The sequence below is a fragment of the Glandiceps talaboti genome, chromosome 20 (assembly GCF_964340395.1).
Source record: "Glandiceps talaboti chromosome 20, keGlaTala1.1, whole genome shotgun sequence".
Taxonomy (NCBI): domain Eukaryota; kingdom Metazoa; phylum Hemichordata; class Enteropneusta; family Spengelidae; genus Glandiceps; species Glandiceps talaboti.
Genome location: NC_135568.1, coordinates 10,439,776 through 10,456,902, shown reverse-complemented (window position 1 = coordinate 10,456,902; position 17,127 = coordinate 10,439,776). Strand labels below are relative to the sequence as shown.

At 39.2% G+C, this 17,127-nt stretch overlaps 2 protein-coding genes across 9 annotated transcripts in view; both read right to left on the bottom strand.

Annotated features, from left to right (window-relative positions):
- Nucleotides 1–6,100: 6,100 nt before the first annotated feature.
- LOC144450774 (carboxypeptidase D-like) lies at nucleotides 6,101–15,555 on the bottom strand. Of its 7 annotated transcripts, none has more exons than XM_078141488.1 (10): nucleotides 15,495–15,555; nucleotides 12,826–12,883; nucleotides 11,374–11,565; nucleotides 10,543–10,643; nucleotides 9,626–9,798; nucleotides 9,269–9,453; nucleotides 8,393–8,608; nucleotides 7,902–8,054; nucleotides 7,204–7,346; nucleotides 6,101–6,333 (listed from the first exon to the last, which is right to left on the bottom strand). In XM_078141488.1, exons 3-10 carry the CDS (start codon nucleotides 11,549–11,551, stop codon nucleotides 6,157–6,159), a joined length of 1,326 nt encoding a protein of 441 aa, XP_077997614.1. In that variant the 5' UTR covers nucleotides 11,552–11,565; nucleotides 12,826–12,883; nucleotides 15,495–15,555; the 3' UTR covers nucleotides 6,101–6,156. The 7 variants fall into 7 exon arrangements, with proteins under 7 accessions (XP_077997614.1, XP_077997615.1, XP_077997613.1 ...); XM_078141489.1 differs by lacking the exon at nucleotides 15,495–15,555 and adding an exon at nucleotides 14,577–14,687; XM_078141487.1 differs by lacking the exon at nucleotides 15,495–15,555 and adding an exon at nucleotides 13,376–13,462.
- A 1,110-nt stretch (nucleotides 15,556–16,665) lies between these two features.
- LOC144450435 (protein transport protein Sec61 subunit beta-like) overlaps nucleotides 16,666–17,127 on the bottom strand; it is a 296,273-nt gene continuing 295,811 nt past the window's right edge. For both annotated transcript variants that reach the window (XM_078141035.1, XM_078141034.1), the window contains exon 4: nucleotides 16,666–16,943. In XM_078141035.1, coding sequence (XP_077997161.1) covers nucleotides 16,856–16,943 — 88 coding nt within the window. In that variant the 3' untranslated portion in view covers nucleotides 16,666–16,855. The remainder of the gene's footprint in view (nucleotides 16,944–17,127) is intronic.

Sequence of the window (17,127 nt, the reverse complement as noted above, 5' to 3'; positions counted from 1 at the left end):
TTAAAAACTTCTCTTATACGTGTACTTGGGCCATGGGCACAGTGAAAACGAATTATCACTTAACAGGTGAGAAATGTCATTTCTTTGTATTGCTAATAGCAACAGGTGATCCCAGAATCAACCCATTCCGGCCTGGCATGGGTCTGTATGGTACGCCGTAATGATAGGGTGCCCTCAAGCATCGCTCTCTAAATGGTTTAAGAATTCTGATTTTTTTTTATTCATGAGGCGATGAAACAGAAATTTACGGAAATCTGTTCGCACCACGGGCAAGATATAAGCCTAGAGGTAATGGGTATGGTTCCGATGTGTTCATAGGGGGCTTATAAGCTCTGCAATCGTCTCTGGTAGTTTGCAAAGGTTTCTATTGTTCAAACATACGCCGAAAGTTACCGAGAAAACCGTGATTTGCTCTTCGGGAACCATCGGTCTTTGCTTCTTTGTTTGGCGTCGCTGTGAAAAGCAAAGGCCGATAGTTCCCGAAGAGCAAATCACGGTTTTCTCGGTAACTTTCGGCGTATGTTAGAACAAAAGAAAGTCTTGCAAACTTCCAGAGACGATTACAGTGCTTATAAGCCCCCTATGAACACATCGGAACTATACCCATTACCTCTAGGCTTCTATCTTACCTGTGGTGATAACTGATTCCCGTAATTTTCTGTTTCATCGCCTCATGAATAAAAAAAATCAGAATTCTTGATCAGACTTGTCACAACGCGATAAGAGATCGATGTATGAGGGCGCCTCATCACGGCCAACCATATGTAAAGACAATTTTTTTTACGTCTGTGAAGAAACGGGCTTTCATGATGTATACTGCCATCTACTTTATATTCATATTTGTATTTCATTGAATAATTTCCCATCGCAGATACATATTTATCTTGAATAATCAAAAATCCCTCCTAAATTTTATGTTTGTGCATTAAAAACTTCTCTTATACGTATACTTGGGCCATGGGCACAGTGAAAACGAATTATGACTTAACAGGTGAGAAATGTCATTTCTTTGTATTGCTAAAAGCAACAGGTGATCCCAGAATCAACCCATTCCGGCCTGGGTCTGTATGGTACGCCGTAATGATAGGGTGCCCTCAAGCATCGCTCTCTAAATGGTTTAAGAATTCTGATTTTTTTTTATTCATGAGGCGATGAAACAGAAAATTACGGGAATCTGTTCGCACCACGGGCAAGATATAAGCCTAGAGGTAATGGGTATGGTTCCGATGTGTTCATAGGGGGCTTATAAGCTCTGCAATCGTCTCTGGTAGTTTGTAAAGGTTTCTATTGTTCAAACATACGCCGAAAGTGACCGAGAAAACCGTGATTTGCTCTTCGGGAACCATCGGTCTTTGCTTCTTTGTTTGGCGTCGCTGTGTAAAGCAAAGGCCGATAGTTCCCGAAGAGCAAATCACGGTTTTCTCGGTAACTTTCGGCGTATGTTAGAACAAAAGAAAGTCTTGCAAACTTCCAGAGACGATTACAGTGCTTATAAGCCCCCTATGAACACATCGGAACTATACCCATTACCTCTAGGCTTCTATCTTACCTGTGGTGATAACTGATTCCCGTAATTTTCTGTTTCATCGCCTCATGAATAAAAAAAATCAGAATTCTTGATCAGACTTGTCACAACGCGATAAGAGATCGATGTATGAGGGCGCCTCATCACGGCCAACCATATGTAAAGACATTTTTTTACGTCTGTGAAGAAACATGCTTTCATGATGTATACTGCCATCTACTTTATATTCATATTTGTATTTCATTGAATAATTTCTCATCGCAGATACAAATTTATCTTAAATTATCAAAAATCCCTCCTAAATTTTATGTTTGTGCATGAAAAACTTCTCTTATACGTATACTTGGGCCATGGGCACAGTGAAAACGAATTATCACTTAACAGGTGAGAAATGTCATTTCTTTGTATTGCTAATAGCAACAGGTGATCCCAGAATCAACCCATTCCGGCCTGCCAGTGGCTCTGTATGGTACGCCGTAATGATAGGGTGCCCTCAAGCATCGCTCTCTAAATGGTTTAAGAATTCTGATTTTTTTTTATTCATGAGGCGATGAAACAGAAAATTACGGGAATCTGTTCGCACCACGGGCAAGATATAAGCCAAGAGGTAATGGGTATGGTTCCGATGTGTTCATAGGGGGCTTATAAGCTCTGCAATCGTCTCTGGTAGTTTGTAAAGGTTTCTATTGTTCAAACATACGCCGAAAGTTACCGAGAAAACCGTGATTTGCTCTTCGGGAACCATCGGTCTTTGCTTCTTTGTTTGGCGTCTCTGTGTAAAGCAAAGGCCGATAGTTCGCGAAGAGCAAATCACGGTTTTCTCGGTAACTTTCGGCGTATGTTAGAACAAAAGAAAGTCTTGCAAACTTCCAGAGACGATTACAGTGCTTATAAGCCCCCTATGAACACATCGGAACTATACCCATTACCTCTAGGCTTCTATCTTACCTGTGGTGATAACTGATTCCCGTAATTTTCTGTTTCATCGCCTCATGAATAAAAAAAAATCAGAATTCTTGATCAGACTTGTCACAACGCGATAAGAGATCGATGTATGAGGGCGCCTCATCACGGCCAACCATATGTAAAGACATTTTTTTACGTCTGTGAAGAAACGTGCTTTCATGATGTATACTGCCATCTACTTTATATTCATATTTGTATTTCATTGAATAATTTCCCATCGCAGATACATATTTATCTTAAATTATATAAAATCCCTCCTAAATTTTATGTTTGTGCATTAAAAACTTCTCTTATACGTATACTTGGGCCATGGGCACAGTGAAAACGAATTATCACTTAACCGGTGAGAAATGTCATTTCTTTGTATTGCTAATAGCAACAGGTGATCCCAGAATCAACCCATTCCGGCCTGCAGTGGGTCTGTATGGTACGCCGTAATGATAGGGTGCCCTCAAGCATCGCTCTCTAAATGGTTTAAGAATTCTGAATTTTTTTTATTCATGAGGCGATGAAACAGAAAATTACGGGAATCTGTTCGCACCACGGGCAAGATATAAGCCTAGAGGTAATGGGTATGGTTCCGATGTGTTCATAGGGGGCTTATAAGCTCTGCAATCGTCTCTGGTAGTTTGCAAAGGTTTCTATTGTTCAAACATACGCCGAAAGTTACCGAGAAAACCGTGATTTGCTCTTCGGGAACCATCGGTCTTTGCTTCTTTGTTTGGCGTCGCTGTGTAAAGCAAAGGCCGATAGTTCCCGAAGAGCAAATCACGGTTTTCTCGGTAACTTTCGGCGTATGTTAGAACAAAAGAAAGTCTTGCAAACTTCCAGAGACGATTACAGTGCTTATAAGCCCCCTATGAACACATCGGAACTATACCCATTACCTCTAGGCTTCTATCTTACCTGTGGTGATAACTGATTCCCGTAATTTTCTGTTTCATCGCCTCATGAATAAAAAAAATCAGAATTCTTGACCAGACTTGTCACAACGCGATAAGAGATCGATGTATGAGGGCGCCTCATCACGGCCAACCATATGTAAAGACAATTTTTTTTACGTCTGTGAAGAAACGGGCTTTCATGATGTATACTGCCATCTACTTTATATTCATATTTGTATTTCATTGAATAATTTCCCATCGCAGATACATATTTATCTTAAATTATATAAAATCCCTCCTAAATTTTATGTTTGTGCATTAAAAACTTCTCTTATACGTATACTTGGGCCATGGGCACAGTGAAAACGAATTATGACTTAACAGGTGAGAAATGTCATTTCTTTGTATTGCTAATAGCAACAGGTGATCCCAGAATCAACCCATTCCGGCCTGGGTCTGTATGGTACGCCGTAATGATAGGGTGCCCTCAAGCATCGCTCTCTAAATGGTTTAAGAATTCTGATTTTTTTTTATTCATGAGGCGATGAAACAGAAAATTACGGGAATCTGTTCGCACCACGGGCAAGATATAAGCCAAGAGGTAATGGGTATGGTTCCGATGTGTTCATAGGGGGCTTATAAGCTCTGCAATCGTCTCTGGTAGTTTGCAAAGGTTTCTATTGTTCAAACATACGCCGAAAGTTACCGAGAAAACCGTGATTTGCTCTTCGGGAACCATCGGTCTTTGCTTCTTTGTTTGGCGTCGCTGTGAAAAGCAAAGGCCGATAGTTCCCGAAGAGCAAATCACGGTTTTCTCGGTAACTTTCGGCGTATGTTAGAACAAAAGAAAGTCTTGCAAACTTCCAGAGACGATTACAGTGCTTATAAGCCCCCTATGAACACATCGGAACTATACCCATTACCTCTAGGCTTCTATCTTACCTGTGGTGATAACTGATTCCCGTAATTTTCTGTTTCATCGCCTTATGAATAAAAAAAATCAGAATTCTTGATCAGACTTGTCACAACGCGATAAGAGATCGATGTATGAGGGCGCCTCATCACGGCCAACCATATGTAAAGACATTTTTTTACGTCTGTGAAGAAACGGGCTTTCATGATGTATACTGCCATCTACTTTATATTCATATTTGTATTTCATTGAATAATTTCCCATCGTAGATACAAATTTATCTTAAATTATCAAAAATCCCTCCTAAATTTTATGTTTGTGCATTAAAAACTTCTCTTATACGTATACTTGGGCCATGGGCACAGTGAAAACGAATTATGACTTAACAGGTGAGAAATGTCATTTCTTTGTATTGCTAATAGCAACAGGTGATCCCAGAATCAACCCATTCCGGCCTGGGTCTGTATGGTACGCCGTAATGATAGGGTGCCCTCAAGCATCGCTCTCTAAATGGTTTAAGAATTCTGATTTTTTTTTATTCATGAGGCGATGAAACAGAAAATTACGGGAATCTGTTCGCACCACGGGCAAGATATAAGCCTAGAGGTAATGGGTATGGTTCCGATGTGTTCATAGGGGGCTTATAAGCTCTGCAATCGTCTCTGGTAGTTTGCAAAGGTTTCTATTGTTCAAACATACGCCGAAAGTTACCGAGAAAACCGTGATTTGCTCTTCGGGAACCATCGGTCTTTGCTTCTTTGTTTGGCGTCGCTGTGTAAAGCAAAGGCCGATAGTTCCCGAAGAGCAAATCACGGTTTTCTCGGTAATTTTCGGCGTATGTTAGAACAAAAGAAAGCCTTGCAAACTTCCAGAGACGATTACAGTGCTTATAAGCCCCCTATGAACACATCAGAACTATACCCATTACCTCTAGGCTTCTATCTTACCTGTGGTGATAACTGATTCCCGTAATTTTAAGTTTCATCGCCTCATGAATAAAAAAAATCAGAATTCTTGATCAGACTTGTCACAACGCGATAAGAGATCGATGTATGAGGGCGCCTCATCACGGCCAACCATATGTAAAGACAATTTTTTTTTACGTCTGTGAAGAAACGGGCTTTCATGATGTATACTGCCATCTACTTTATATTCATATTTGTATTTCATTGAATAATTTCCCATCGCAGATACATATTTATCTTAAATAATCAAAAATCCCTCCTAAATTTTATGTTTCTGCATTAAAAACTTCTCTTATACGGATACTTGGGCCATGGGCACAGTGAAAACGAATTATGACTTAACAGGTGAGAAATGTCATTTCTTTGTATTGCTAATAGCAACAGGTGATCCCAGAATCAACCCATTCCGGCCTGGGTCTGTATGGTACGCCGTAATAAGGTGCCCTCAAGCATCGCTCTCTAAATGGTTTAAGAATTCTGATTTTTTTTTATTCATGAGGCGATGAAACAGAAAATTACGGGAATCTGTTCGCACCACGGGCAAGATATAAGCCTAGAGGTAATGGGTATGGTTCCGATGTGTTCATAGGGGGCTTATAAGCTCTGCAATCGTCTCTGGTAGTTTGCAAAGGTTTCTATTGTTCAAACATACGCCGAAAGTTACCGAGAAAACCGTGATTTGCTCTTCGGGAACCATCGGTCTTTGCTTCTTTGTTTGGCGTCGCTGTGTAAATAAACCATAAACTAAACATGTGTTTTTTTGCCATATAGTCGGTACTTTTAATTGAAATTTTGAAACAAATTATGTTTTAAACATACTAAAACCGATTTTTGTAAGTTTTCTCCTTGTCATCTTTTTGTTAGTAAAAAAAAATAATAAATGGCGGCCACTTTTTTACAAGGCTACAAATAAGTCATTCTAATTGAAAGTAAACATGATAACACAATTGCGGTTAAGGGAAACACACATGGTGCCCCACTAGTACTTTCCACCAATACGAAGTGTTGGATAGTTACATCGTAAAGTTCGCCAGAAACGGTCACTGATTTCTCGGCTTTTCCATAGCCGTCTTTCTCGACCTGCAAGCAAAGCGAAAATGAATTAAAGAACGTACGAATGCATCCTACATTGGTCATGACCAGGTGCAGCGAGCATAGGAACCCTCTTTACAAACAAACAAACAAACAAACAAACTAACTAACTAACTAACTAACAAAAGCAAAATATGCATGAGTAAATGAAAATATCATAAATACATGAAAAACTATATTCCACTATTTATAACGTATACTAAACTGTGTGACTATACGTTTCTATATATACAGAGGATATTGTGTAGTTTTTGAGTGCGGACCCAAAATTCATTTGATTGAATCTGTTAATGGGCACCATGTTGTGTGCACAGCTACACAGATACATTTACTCACATATGATACAGTTCAGGGTGTAAGATATTACGATTCAGTCATGTCTTAATAACAACACAGTTTCTAAATACGTTGCATGTGTGTCATGGTAACTGATACTATGAATATGTACATGTAGTCTGTAAGGTACGCCGTGACGGGGCGCCCTCACACATCGGCCAACCCCTAGTCTGTAAGGTACGCCGTGATGGGGCGCCCTCACACATCGGCCAACCCCTACCACGTGTGAGAGGAGGCCGGTGAGGGCGAAACGTCACGACGTATCTTACAGTCTAATATAAATGTAGCATTTTATTTTCTCGACTAAAAAAGTACACAAGTTCCTGTCATGTAACTTTGTGAAAATGATATTTCGTATTTGATGGTTCTTAACATCATAACCATTAATTTTCCCATTTTGTCATAAATATATTATGTAAATTTTTTGACTGAAATGTCGTTCACTGCGATGTGTCATCAGTCGTCAATCCTACAATTCAACTGTTTACTACCTTGATAATCGACCAATCAGAAATGACCTACCACAATGACGTATTCACCAGGAAGTAGGACCCTCCAATAGTCTCCATCGACACCAGTTCTGAATGGTATATCCCTATCTTTGATTGACACTTTGGCGCCTACGATTGGTCTATCATTCTCGTCCAAAACCTGACCTTTAACACCTAGTAATAAGTTGAAAAAGTGTTACTTTGGTTCTTTTATTTAAAAAAAAACTATGTAAATTTAACGAGATAAGGTTATCTCCCAACGTCTTCATTTGTCGTTTACTTTCGTACCTATTAAACTTTCAAATTAATCATAAAATTGCGCCCTCTATCAGCATAAAGTGACTTGCTCTACAAGAGGTTGGCGTGATCAGTAATTATACTACTATGATAGCTACGGATTTTTGTTTTGTCTTGTCTAAGTTTATATCTATTCTCAATACAGTTATGCTCAGTTTCTCTTCCCAATCCCTTAACTTGTAACTGTGGAGTTTAAAGTTAGGGAAACAACAAACTTCTATACATATTACGTAATATCTAGTTTTAGTGTCTCAGGCTGTTTTGTGATATGTTATGAGATTTTGAGAGTTTTCTGTGAATACGTTCATAGTATACAGATTTATTCCATATGTGCATAATTAGGATGTTTATGAAAGTATCTTCATCAAGCTCTGTGCCTATGTATTAACCGCAATATCTACACTATATGCAAGTACAGACTGCATGACCTGCCTTTGTTGACTTGTTTCAGATACTCCAGCAACGACTTCTTGTTCCAGTCCCAGAAAGTCTCTAACTCATCCTCGTTCGGATATTTACAGCAAGACACCTCCATTAATACCTCCATACAGCCACCCCTGACGTAGTTGTAGTCCTGCATACCTCCTAAACGCCATGAAACAGAGTGAGTGAGTGAGTGAGTGAGTGAGTGAGTGAGTGAGTGAGTGAGCGGGCGGATGGGTGCAAGGGTGAATGAGTGAGTGAGTGAGTGAGTGATGAGAGATTAGTTTTTATTCACAGTATGTGTATATGTATATGTGTATGTGTATATGTGTACGTGTGTTTGTACATACGTGCATGCGTGCATGCGTGCGTCTGTCTGTCTGTCTGTCTGTCTGTCTGTCTGTCTGTCTGTCTGTCTGTCTGTCTGTCTGTCTGTCTGAAAGACGTATAGATTTTTTTGGGGAAGATGGTCCCTGAGAGACATTTTACCTCATATTTACCTATGATTGGGAACCACTCGGCACCATTTGTTATTCCATCTTTAAAACCATGTTCAGTATCTTCTGATCCACTTCCTCCAAATACATGGGAGCAGTCATTAAAATCTATGTCATGCATGTTCTCGTGGTTTTGCGAATAAACTAGAGAAAGATTTCTAAAGACGTCATCATCCGGGGAAGTACTGTATGGGTAAGATGGACCTTCTACTTTCTTATCTAGTGTAGGGAAAAAAGTATACTTTTAGTTTAGTGTGAGAGAATATTCAATAACACTGTCTATACTTTTTCTACAATATGGCCTATCGCGCGCGCACGTGACTCGCGAGTTCAAGTTTAAGTACCTGGCTTCACAAACTGTACGTGTATTAAATCCGAGTCTATTATATATGACTCAATCCCAGGATTCAACTGATAATGCGTCACTACAAGCCGTCGACTGTTTTCGGTTGAACGACGGTAATTACCGAAGGGTACTTTGTTATTAAATACTATATGACATTTTCCCGCATACTAATGGTTTCTATGACCGACCGCGAGTGTCTACGTCACCAGCTTTGAAGAACTGGCTTCACATAATAATCCGAGTCTAGTCTATTATCTATGACTCAATCCCAGGATTCAACCGGTAAAGTACTACACCAGATCGACTGTTTTCGGTTGAAAGACGGGAATTACCGAAGAGTACCTTATTATTGGCTACTGTATGGTATTTTCCAGTAGACCAAAATATACAATACTCTGTGAAAACATACGCATATTATTGCGATACTCAATTTATTTACACCCATCAATTCAGTGCTTTGGAAATGTCCAAAAACAATAATGACATATCAATGTCATTAAAAAAAAAGTAATTGAGTATGAATATCACCTTACCTGGATCAATGTTGTCATATGGATAATTGGCTACAAGTGCGCCACCATGCAGGTTAGCAGAGAGAGTAAATTGAATGTCATCCAGCCAGTCCATAACAGCCTGTGTTTCTTTTTGAATCTCAGCTTCGTTTTCTTCGAAATGGTCAGGAAAATTACGGTTCAAATCAAAGCCGTTTGCATTATACCTGTGAAAAAGGAACAGCAGAAAGAAAACCAAAATAAACATTTGAATCGAGACGCGTGAGCATGGTCAATCACACAAACTAAACTAGCATGCAGTTTACCCCGTTGAACATGCTGTTCAACAGAATGGATTTTTGGGAAAGGGCAGATAACGAGAAGTTGTCGAGAACATACCTTCCATTTGTTCCATTACAGCTCTTTACACTCACTTCAAATCCATCTGGGTTCATTGTTGGCAGTATGTGTACTCTTGTGTTGTCAAGGAATGTTTTTATTTCTGTGTCGTTATTTTTGTATTGTAGAAGGAGATGTTCCATGAATTGGAGGAGTAATTCCCTCCCTACGACCTGACTTGAGAGAGAGAGAGATAGAGAGAGAGATTAGAGAGAGAGAGAGAGAGACAGACAGACAGACAGAGACAAAGAGAGACAGAGACAGACAGACAGACAGACAGACAGACAGGCAGACAGAGACGGAGAGACAGTGAGAGATAGGGGACAGACAGACAGACAGACAGACAGACAGACAGACAGACAGACAGACAGATAGAGGGGAGGGAGAGACAGACAGGCAGACAGGTAGGCAAGCAGAGATAAAGAGATGGGCAGAGACAGACAGATGCAGACAGACAGATAGACAGACAGACGGACGGACGGACAGACAGATATACACAGGGACACAGAGACATATTTGAAAATGGCTCGTCATTGACAGAGTTCTTGATTGTCTATGTATGCTAGTAATTTCATTGTTTTCGAAAAGCAAGTGATTCTTTTACATTATCTATCTTGTGATCATTTGGGAAAAAAATACAACAATGAAAACAAATTCAGAAGCCGAGGAAATGTGCATAATTCCCAGGGCCCTTTCTGAGGAAGTTCGGATCGATTGAAAACTCGGAGTCCTATATATGCTGCTAAATGAAAGCGAATGACACCAACTAATTTTATCTCATCACTTAAAATGCATCCAAGATCTTATCAAATAAAGTGAATTCACACGGTATCCTTCACCTTGAACATCATTGTTCGGACAGCATATCTAGACAACACTTTCCCACAATTGTAAATGTCGTAATTGATCGATTTTACCTCGTTTCCATGCATGTTCCCAACATATTTGACTTCTGGTCTTAAGGGTATGTGTTTGTCTGGTTTGGTACCTGCAATAGCCATCGCAGTCAATTCCCTTCCTTTAAAATGAGAGAGAGAGAGAGAGAGAGAGAGAGAGAGAGAGAGAGAGAGAGAGAGAGAGAGAGAGAGAGAGAGAGAGAGAGAGAGAGAGAGAGAGAGAGAGAGAGAGAGAGAGAGAGAGAGAGAGAGAGAGAGAGAGAGAGAGAGAGAGAGAGAGAGAGAGAGAGAGAGAGAGAGAGAGAGAGAATCAACCTCAGGGATAGTGCCGTGGGATAGTGGTATCACCTTGTACTCGGTATTGCTGGGGTATATTTTGCTGACTTGTGGTATTCAGCAAAACGAAAAAAAACACACTAAACAAATCAATTAGAAACAAAGGACCTTAGATATGGCATTAAATGTAAACGAACAGTTTTGGTCGACATTTGTTGATGAAAAAGGACTTTTTTACTACTTTAGCAAAATTGTTTGTTTGTTTGTGTGTTGATGTGATGTTTATTATTCTTTTTGTTTCGTTAAATATCATTATCATAATCATATCATTGCTAGGGATTGCATATGTGTTTACCATCTAATCACCACAGAAAAAAACCTGAGTGATTGGCGAGCATGCGCAAACCATGTCATCACATCGATTTCGTTTCATTTCCAGTCGCTTTGTTTTGTTTTGTTTCCATGTAAGTTTCGTTTTGCTTCACTGAATATCACAAGCCGCGAGTCAGTCCTTAGTTTCTATTCTACCGTATCAACGTTATATATATACAAGCAAGTGTGTAGAGTAACACCTACCTTGTACACTGCTACCAATGTCATACAGATAAGTGTTGTCTGGATATAGAGTACTCAGGTTTCTCATGACGTCAATTAAATCTGTGTAGTTGTGATAGATGTGTTCCACCAATGGTTCAGCTACAGCAACATAGCATAAAGCCAAACAAAGTGTGGAGATCTTCATCATGGCGATCATTTTGAAATTGCAATCTATAACACAATAGTAGACTATAAACGAGTCTTAGGCCTAAAATGTGTAATGTCATCATGATGTCACTATGAAATACTGTCTATGAAACTACTACAACAAATGTATCATTCTTCTCATCACTGTCCACACTGTCTGTCCACCACTCGTTCACTGTCCCTAGGATCCGTGTCTGTCTGTCTGTCTGTCTGTCTGTCTGTCTATGTCCGTCCGTACGTCCGTCCGTCCGCCTGCCTGTCCGTCTGTCCGTCTGTCTGTCTGTCTGTCTGTCTGTCTGTCTGTCTGTCTGTCTGTCTGTCTGTCTGTCTGTCTGTCTGTCTGTCTGTCTGTATGTCTGTCTGTCTCTCTGTCTGTCTGTCTGTCTCTTGATATCAGATTTCGAACAATTTCGAACATTTAATCAGTGACCGAGAGAACGACTGAAACTTTGAACAATCTCTCTGACTATTTCAGTGAGTAACCATGGTTACAGTAGTTCATCGTTTTTCATTCTTAAATCACACGTGAGAAGTTAAGTTCAAATTTTGATAAAGGCGAATGTTGTGTTATTGCAAGTATTTGTTCTTGTCCGTAGCGAGAGAACGAGTGTGAATTCATCTTCGATTTCAAAAGTTGACTCCTCTACGCTCAATGTGAATATGATGATAGCTTCACACTCTCATCGTCAGATTCGAAGTTTTCCGAATGGGTACGAACGCGCCTTCGGCAAATCATATAAATTAAATCACATTGGCAGTTTACAACCCGATCTGATCAAAATCTGATGTGGTGAAAGTGGCTAAATGCATTACTTACCTTTATCTCCATCGTTTTGTGTCATTTGTTTTTCTTCCGAGTGATTGCCGCCTTCCCAAACAAAAAACAAACGGCACAAAACGATGGAAATAGAGGTAAATAAAGCATTTAGCCACTTTCACCACATCAGATTTTAATTTGTATATGTTGTGATGAACTTTCCCTCTCCTGAGAGTGTCGTGGAGGGCTCCCTACTGTCACCTCCAAGACGTAGTTCTTGTGACGCTATCGTCATATTCATATTGAGCCGTAGAGGTCGCAGTGTACGCGTCACCTGAACTTTGTTCATATGTAAATATTGTACCTATTGTCTGCGTACCTGGTAGATTTACTAACGTGTGTTACGGTACGTATCCTTTGTTGTTGTACAATGAACTATTGTCTGGACATGCCTGTGTGACTTTTAAACTTTCACTGAGTTGAGGACAATCTCTATAAAATTGTAATGCTATGAATATAACATGTACCTCAGTTTAGGTTCCGCCTTCAGTATCCGGGTTCAGTATACGTGGCTGCCTCTAGAAACTAACAACAAATAAAAGCCCATGTCAGACAACAGTCTTTAAAAATTCAGCCTTCCATAAACAGAATACGTGACTGTGACGCAGTTGTGGACTTCCAATATGCTGGTGACTTTATGTTATAATTATCAGAAAATTTATGTCATAATACTCACCACTCGGTGATTTCCGTACCCAGAATTCAATGTCATTTATGTGACAGTTAGAAAAAATAGTCAAAATCCTCACCAAAAAAAAAAACAAGAAAAGAGGGAAGGACGTCGAAGTACTTGTATGCCACGTCTCGCGTGAATTGAACATGATGAAAATAACAAAAAGGGAAGTTAGACAACTACTGTATTACATTACTTTACCTGTTGACAGCGGCTAGCTGTTTGCGCAACAACTTGCCACCGATTATAGCATATACCATGGCAAGCACAATTTTTCTCTCATAAAATATGCTAGTAAACCTATTCCTAGACAAATACATTTCTAACGTAGATGTATTACTTACCATCGCGTGACTTGAACAGGATGAAAATAACAAAAAAGGGCAGTTAGACAACTACTGTATTACTTTACTTTACCTGTTGACCCCGGCTGTTTGGGGAATACATTGCCACTGATTAGCATATATCACGACCAGCATAATTTTTCTCTCATGGAGAATATGCTGGTAAAACTATTCATAGACTAATAAATTTCTAACGTCGATACGTGCCTTCTATGGAAATACCATTACCTGTTGGATTGTTAGAACAGAAGATTGCATAGCAGAGGTTTTTTTTAAACCGAACATTTAAAAAAAATAGTTTTTCGCATAAACATTTGGGTCATGGGGTATAGGTTATATCTTAATACCAGGTTTGAGGTCAGCCAATTGCAAGTGGTGGTATAAGTGTGCTTCGGTAAGTACAGTGAGTGCCTATTTGATATGCACTACAAATATCAACTCAGCCTGTGTCACTTGAATGAAGTATTGATAAAGTGTTTTTTTCTTTTATTCACTATTTAGGTCTGACCACTTGAAGTAAAAATACGTATTGTCGTCCCTGCATATAGAAATGTCTACAATGCCGACATGTCACAGGCGGTTGACTCACTTATGTAAGGAATGCCAGAATGGGATCTTACGGTTACCAGGAGCTACTATATGTCAAGGGCTTTGTGTTATACACACAGACGGACCATGTACGATTATTCTCATCGAGCAACTAGTGTAAACATGTTGAAATAGCATAAGTCACGTGATATATTAGCAGAGTTTGTTTTGATATATGGATATTTCTACTTGAAAATAACGACATTGTCAAAGAATACGGTTTTTAAAGTGAGGTCTGGCAAAGTTGAATACATATGTACGAACTTACTTCTGATTATATGCCTACGAAAATAGTTATGGCAATTGTTCATTTGGTGTGTGTGCGTGTGTGTGTGTGTATGTGTGTGTGTGTGTGTGTGTGTGTGTGTGTGTTGTGGTATGTGTATGTATGTATGTATGTATGTATGTATGTATGTATGTATGTATGTATGTATGTATGAGTGTGTGTATGTATGTGTGAAACGATATGAACATGAAATGAGATGAGATGAAACGAAATGAAATGAAATGAGCATGAAAATGAACATGAACATGAACGTTCGAACATGAAATCAACATGAATGAAATGAAATGAAACGAAAATAAAACGAAATAAAATGAAATTCCGACTTACCCACCCTATTTGCTGAAGTCGTACATGTTATCGAAAATGTAAGTACTGATGGTAAGGATTTAGTGAGAGGTGGAAAGTGTTATCTGCATAGCCCTTCCCCATAAAATATTATGAACATTTTTTAAAGCTAACCCCCCTACCCTTAATTTCTTGAGGAAAATCCATACCCCCTGTAAATGCTCCATGCCCTTTGGAAGTTAAAAATGAACACTCCATGAACTAACAATTTTGTCAAACTATTTAGTTTTGATATAGAAGACAAATATTTTTTCAAGGCCATCGTCTACGTAGTCAGCTAGTATGACGTGATTCCTACATGCAGCTTTTTAGGTAATTGTATACCATATATGTCACGTGATACGTATCCCTATCCTGGTATTCCTGCATTTCTTAACATATATTATTTCACTGTTCGATATCACTGACATACATTGGCTTATTTACTGAGATAGCCACGATTAAATATCACACTAAGTAGGTAACATAATACCGTATAATATATTTGCTAGGAACTTCAACTATTCTGAATAGCATGTTGAACAAAACACAGCGCATCGCATTGGTCTGAACTGCTGCCTGGCAGCTAGCTGTTGCATGGAATAGTTCTTAACATGAATACATACATTTTCATTTTTAAGTTTCATGATAATCACTTTCAAAAAACATCAACAAATATCAACAAAATTTGTCAGCGAAATAAGCACGGCAGATGCTTTACCCCATCATTCGATAAAAACGAGGAAAAACCAATAGGCTGACATAGTTAAGTCGATTGGTATCGCTGTAGGATTCAGTGATTGTTATGTATTTTAATGATGTCAGTGTGGACTGCTAACACTAACAAGGCAATAGGTCACTAATAAATATCTTAATTCATAGATGATTAAGGTTTAGATTTTACACGGATTATAAACTTACCAATGAGAACGTACCAGTCAATTCCAACGCTAGATGGGCTATTCCGCAGAACGAAACCCTCTGTGTAATGGAATCACAATGAATTTGTATAATAAATTAATCAGCCGTAGTGTTGGCGGTGTTGAGGACCGACCAAATTAACGTCGGGGGGGGGGGGGGGGGCATTTGAAGAGAAACAAGCATTCTTTTATTTTTTCACAGATTCTCACAAATATTAGTGCGCCCTAATACCTAAAGCCTTGACGCCTCTCCCTCCCCCGTAGAACTATTCACACGTCTTTTTAATTATCCAATTAAATGATGGTGCTAAATATTATAAACGTTGCCTACAATTTCTATAAAAGGATTTGCTTGAACGAGATCTAGAGGTGGACACTTTTTGAAATATGTTACTACGCCATCTAGTGGCAAGTGAACACGACCAGAGGTTCTTCTAGTCGAAAGTTATGAGAGAGAGAGAGAGAGAGAGAGAGAGAGAGAGAGAGAGAGAGAGAGAGAGAGAGAGAGAGAGAGAGAGAGAGAGAGAGAGAGAGAGAGAGAGAGAGAGAGAGAGAGAGAGAGAGAGAGAGAGAGAGAGAGAGAGAGAGAGAGAGAGAGAGAGGGGGGGGGGGGCAGGCGGGTTGAGTGAGCCTGTAGAAGTGAAATGTATGTGTGTGTGTCATCTGTAGTTACTGTTGTGTCAATGGTTGCAGATCACTTCACCCCAATATCAACTCATCCCAATTTGAAATCACCCCAACATTAACTCACCACATTTTCAACTCATCTCATTCCATTTCAAATCATGTAGTAAAAGTTACTTGCAGATCTTTGCAATATGATTTACATGTGCATGTATGAAAATCAGGAATGCACCGATAGAAGCCTACATGCAAGAGAGTCAAGTAGAAGGGAAGAGCTATAGGTGAAGACTAACAACAGAGTTGACATCAAATATTAAAGAAGGGATTGAAATACCAAAACAGGAAGACCCGGTGAGAAAAGTACAGAAAAGATGAAAGTGAAGAACCATGACGATCAGTAATTGCGTCAAAGGCTAAGCAGTTTTACAAGAAATTTATGTATCTCAAATAACAAGCAGACAAGACACAGACAGGGACAAGGAGACTAAAAGGACAGTGTTCTTGCCAATGTATAAATTGAATAATTGAAATCACCATGACAATAGATATTTACTATTTTTTAAAGTGTTTTATTTCATTTCTAGTTTTGTATACTCTTCATATGTTGGAATAAAACAACAAAAAAACATTTATATTTGTCAAAGTTCTGACATTTAAAAAATAACAAATCGCAGTAGAGGAGTGTTATTATGTCTGAGTCCAGGATGCCGTCATTCATCGATATTCCATTTCCAGTTTCTATGACCTTGTATATTTGCCCCAGATGTGTAGCATAAAGACTGACGCGATGAACAAGAGACTCATAACCAATACTGGGACGGGACCACTGTGAGAAAGATAACATGTACAGGGTTAGCCTTTCATCAATTACAACGCAATTCTTACAACCATCTCAGTTTGCCGGTCACTGTGCTAAAACCACCTACCCGCCACAAGTTTCTATGTTTTAAAACAATAAGCTCTACCTCATTATTGTCTAGTTCCAATGCGACCGTGTTACGATTTACACT

Excerpts from the sequence above, each read along its gene's own strand:
- LOC144450774 (XM_078141488.1), bottom strand. The coding sequence starts at position 11,551 with ATGATCGCCATGATGAAGATCTCCACACTTTGTTTGGCTTTATGCTAT. Across the intron at positions 10,644-11,373 it reads CATTGGTAGCAGTGTACAAG|GAAGGGAATTGACTGCGATG; the intron begins GTAGGTGTTACT and ends CTCATTTTAAAG. Across the intron at positions 9,454-9,625 it reads TGTAATGGAACAAATGGAAG|GTATAATGCAAACGGCTTTG; the intron begins GTATGTTCTCGA and ends CCTTTTTCACAG.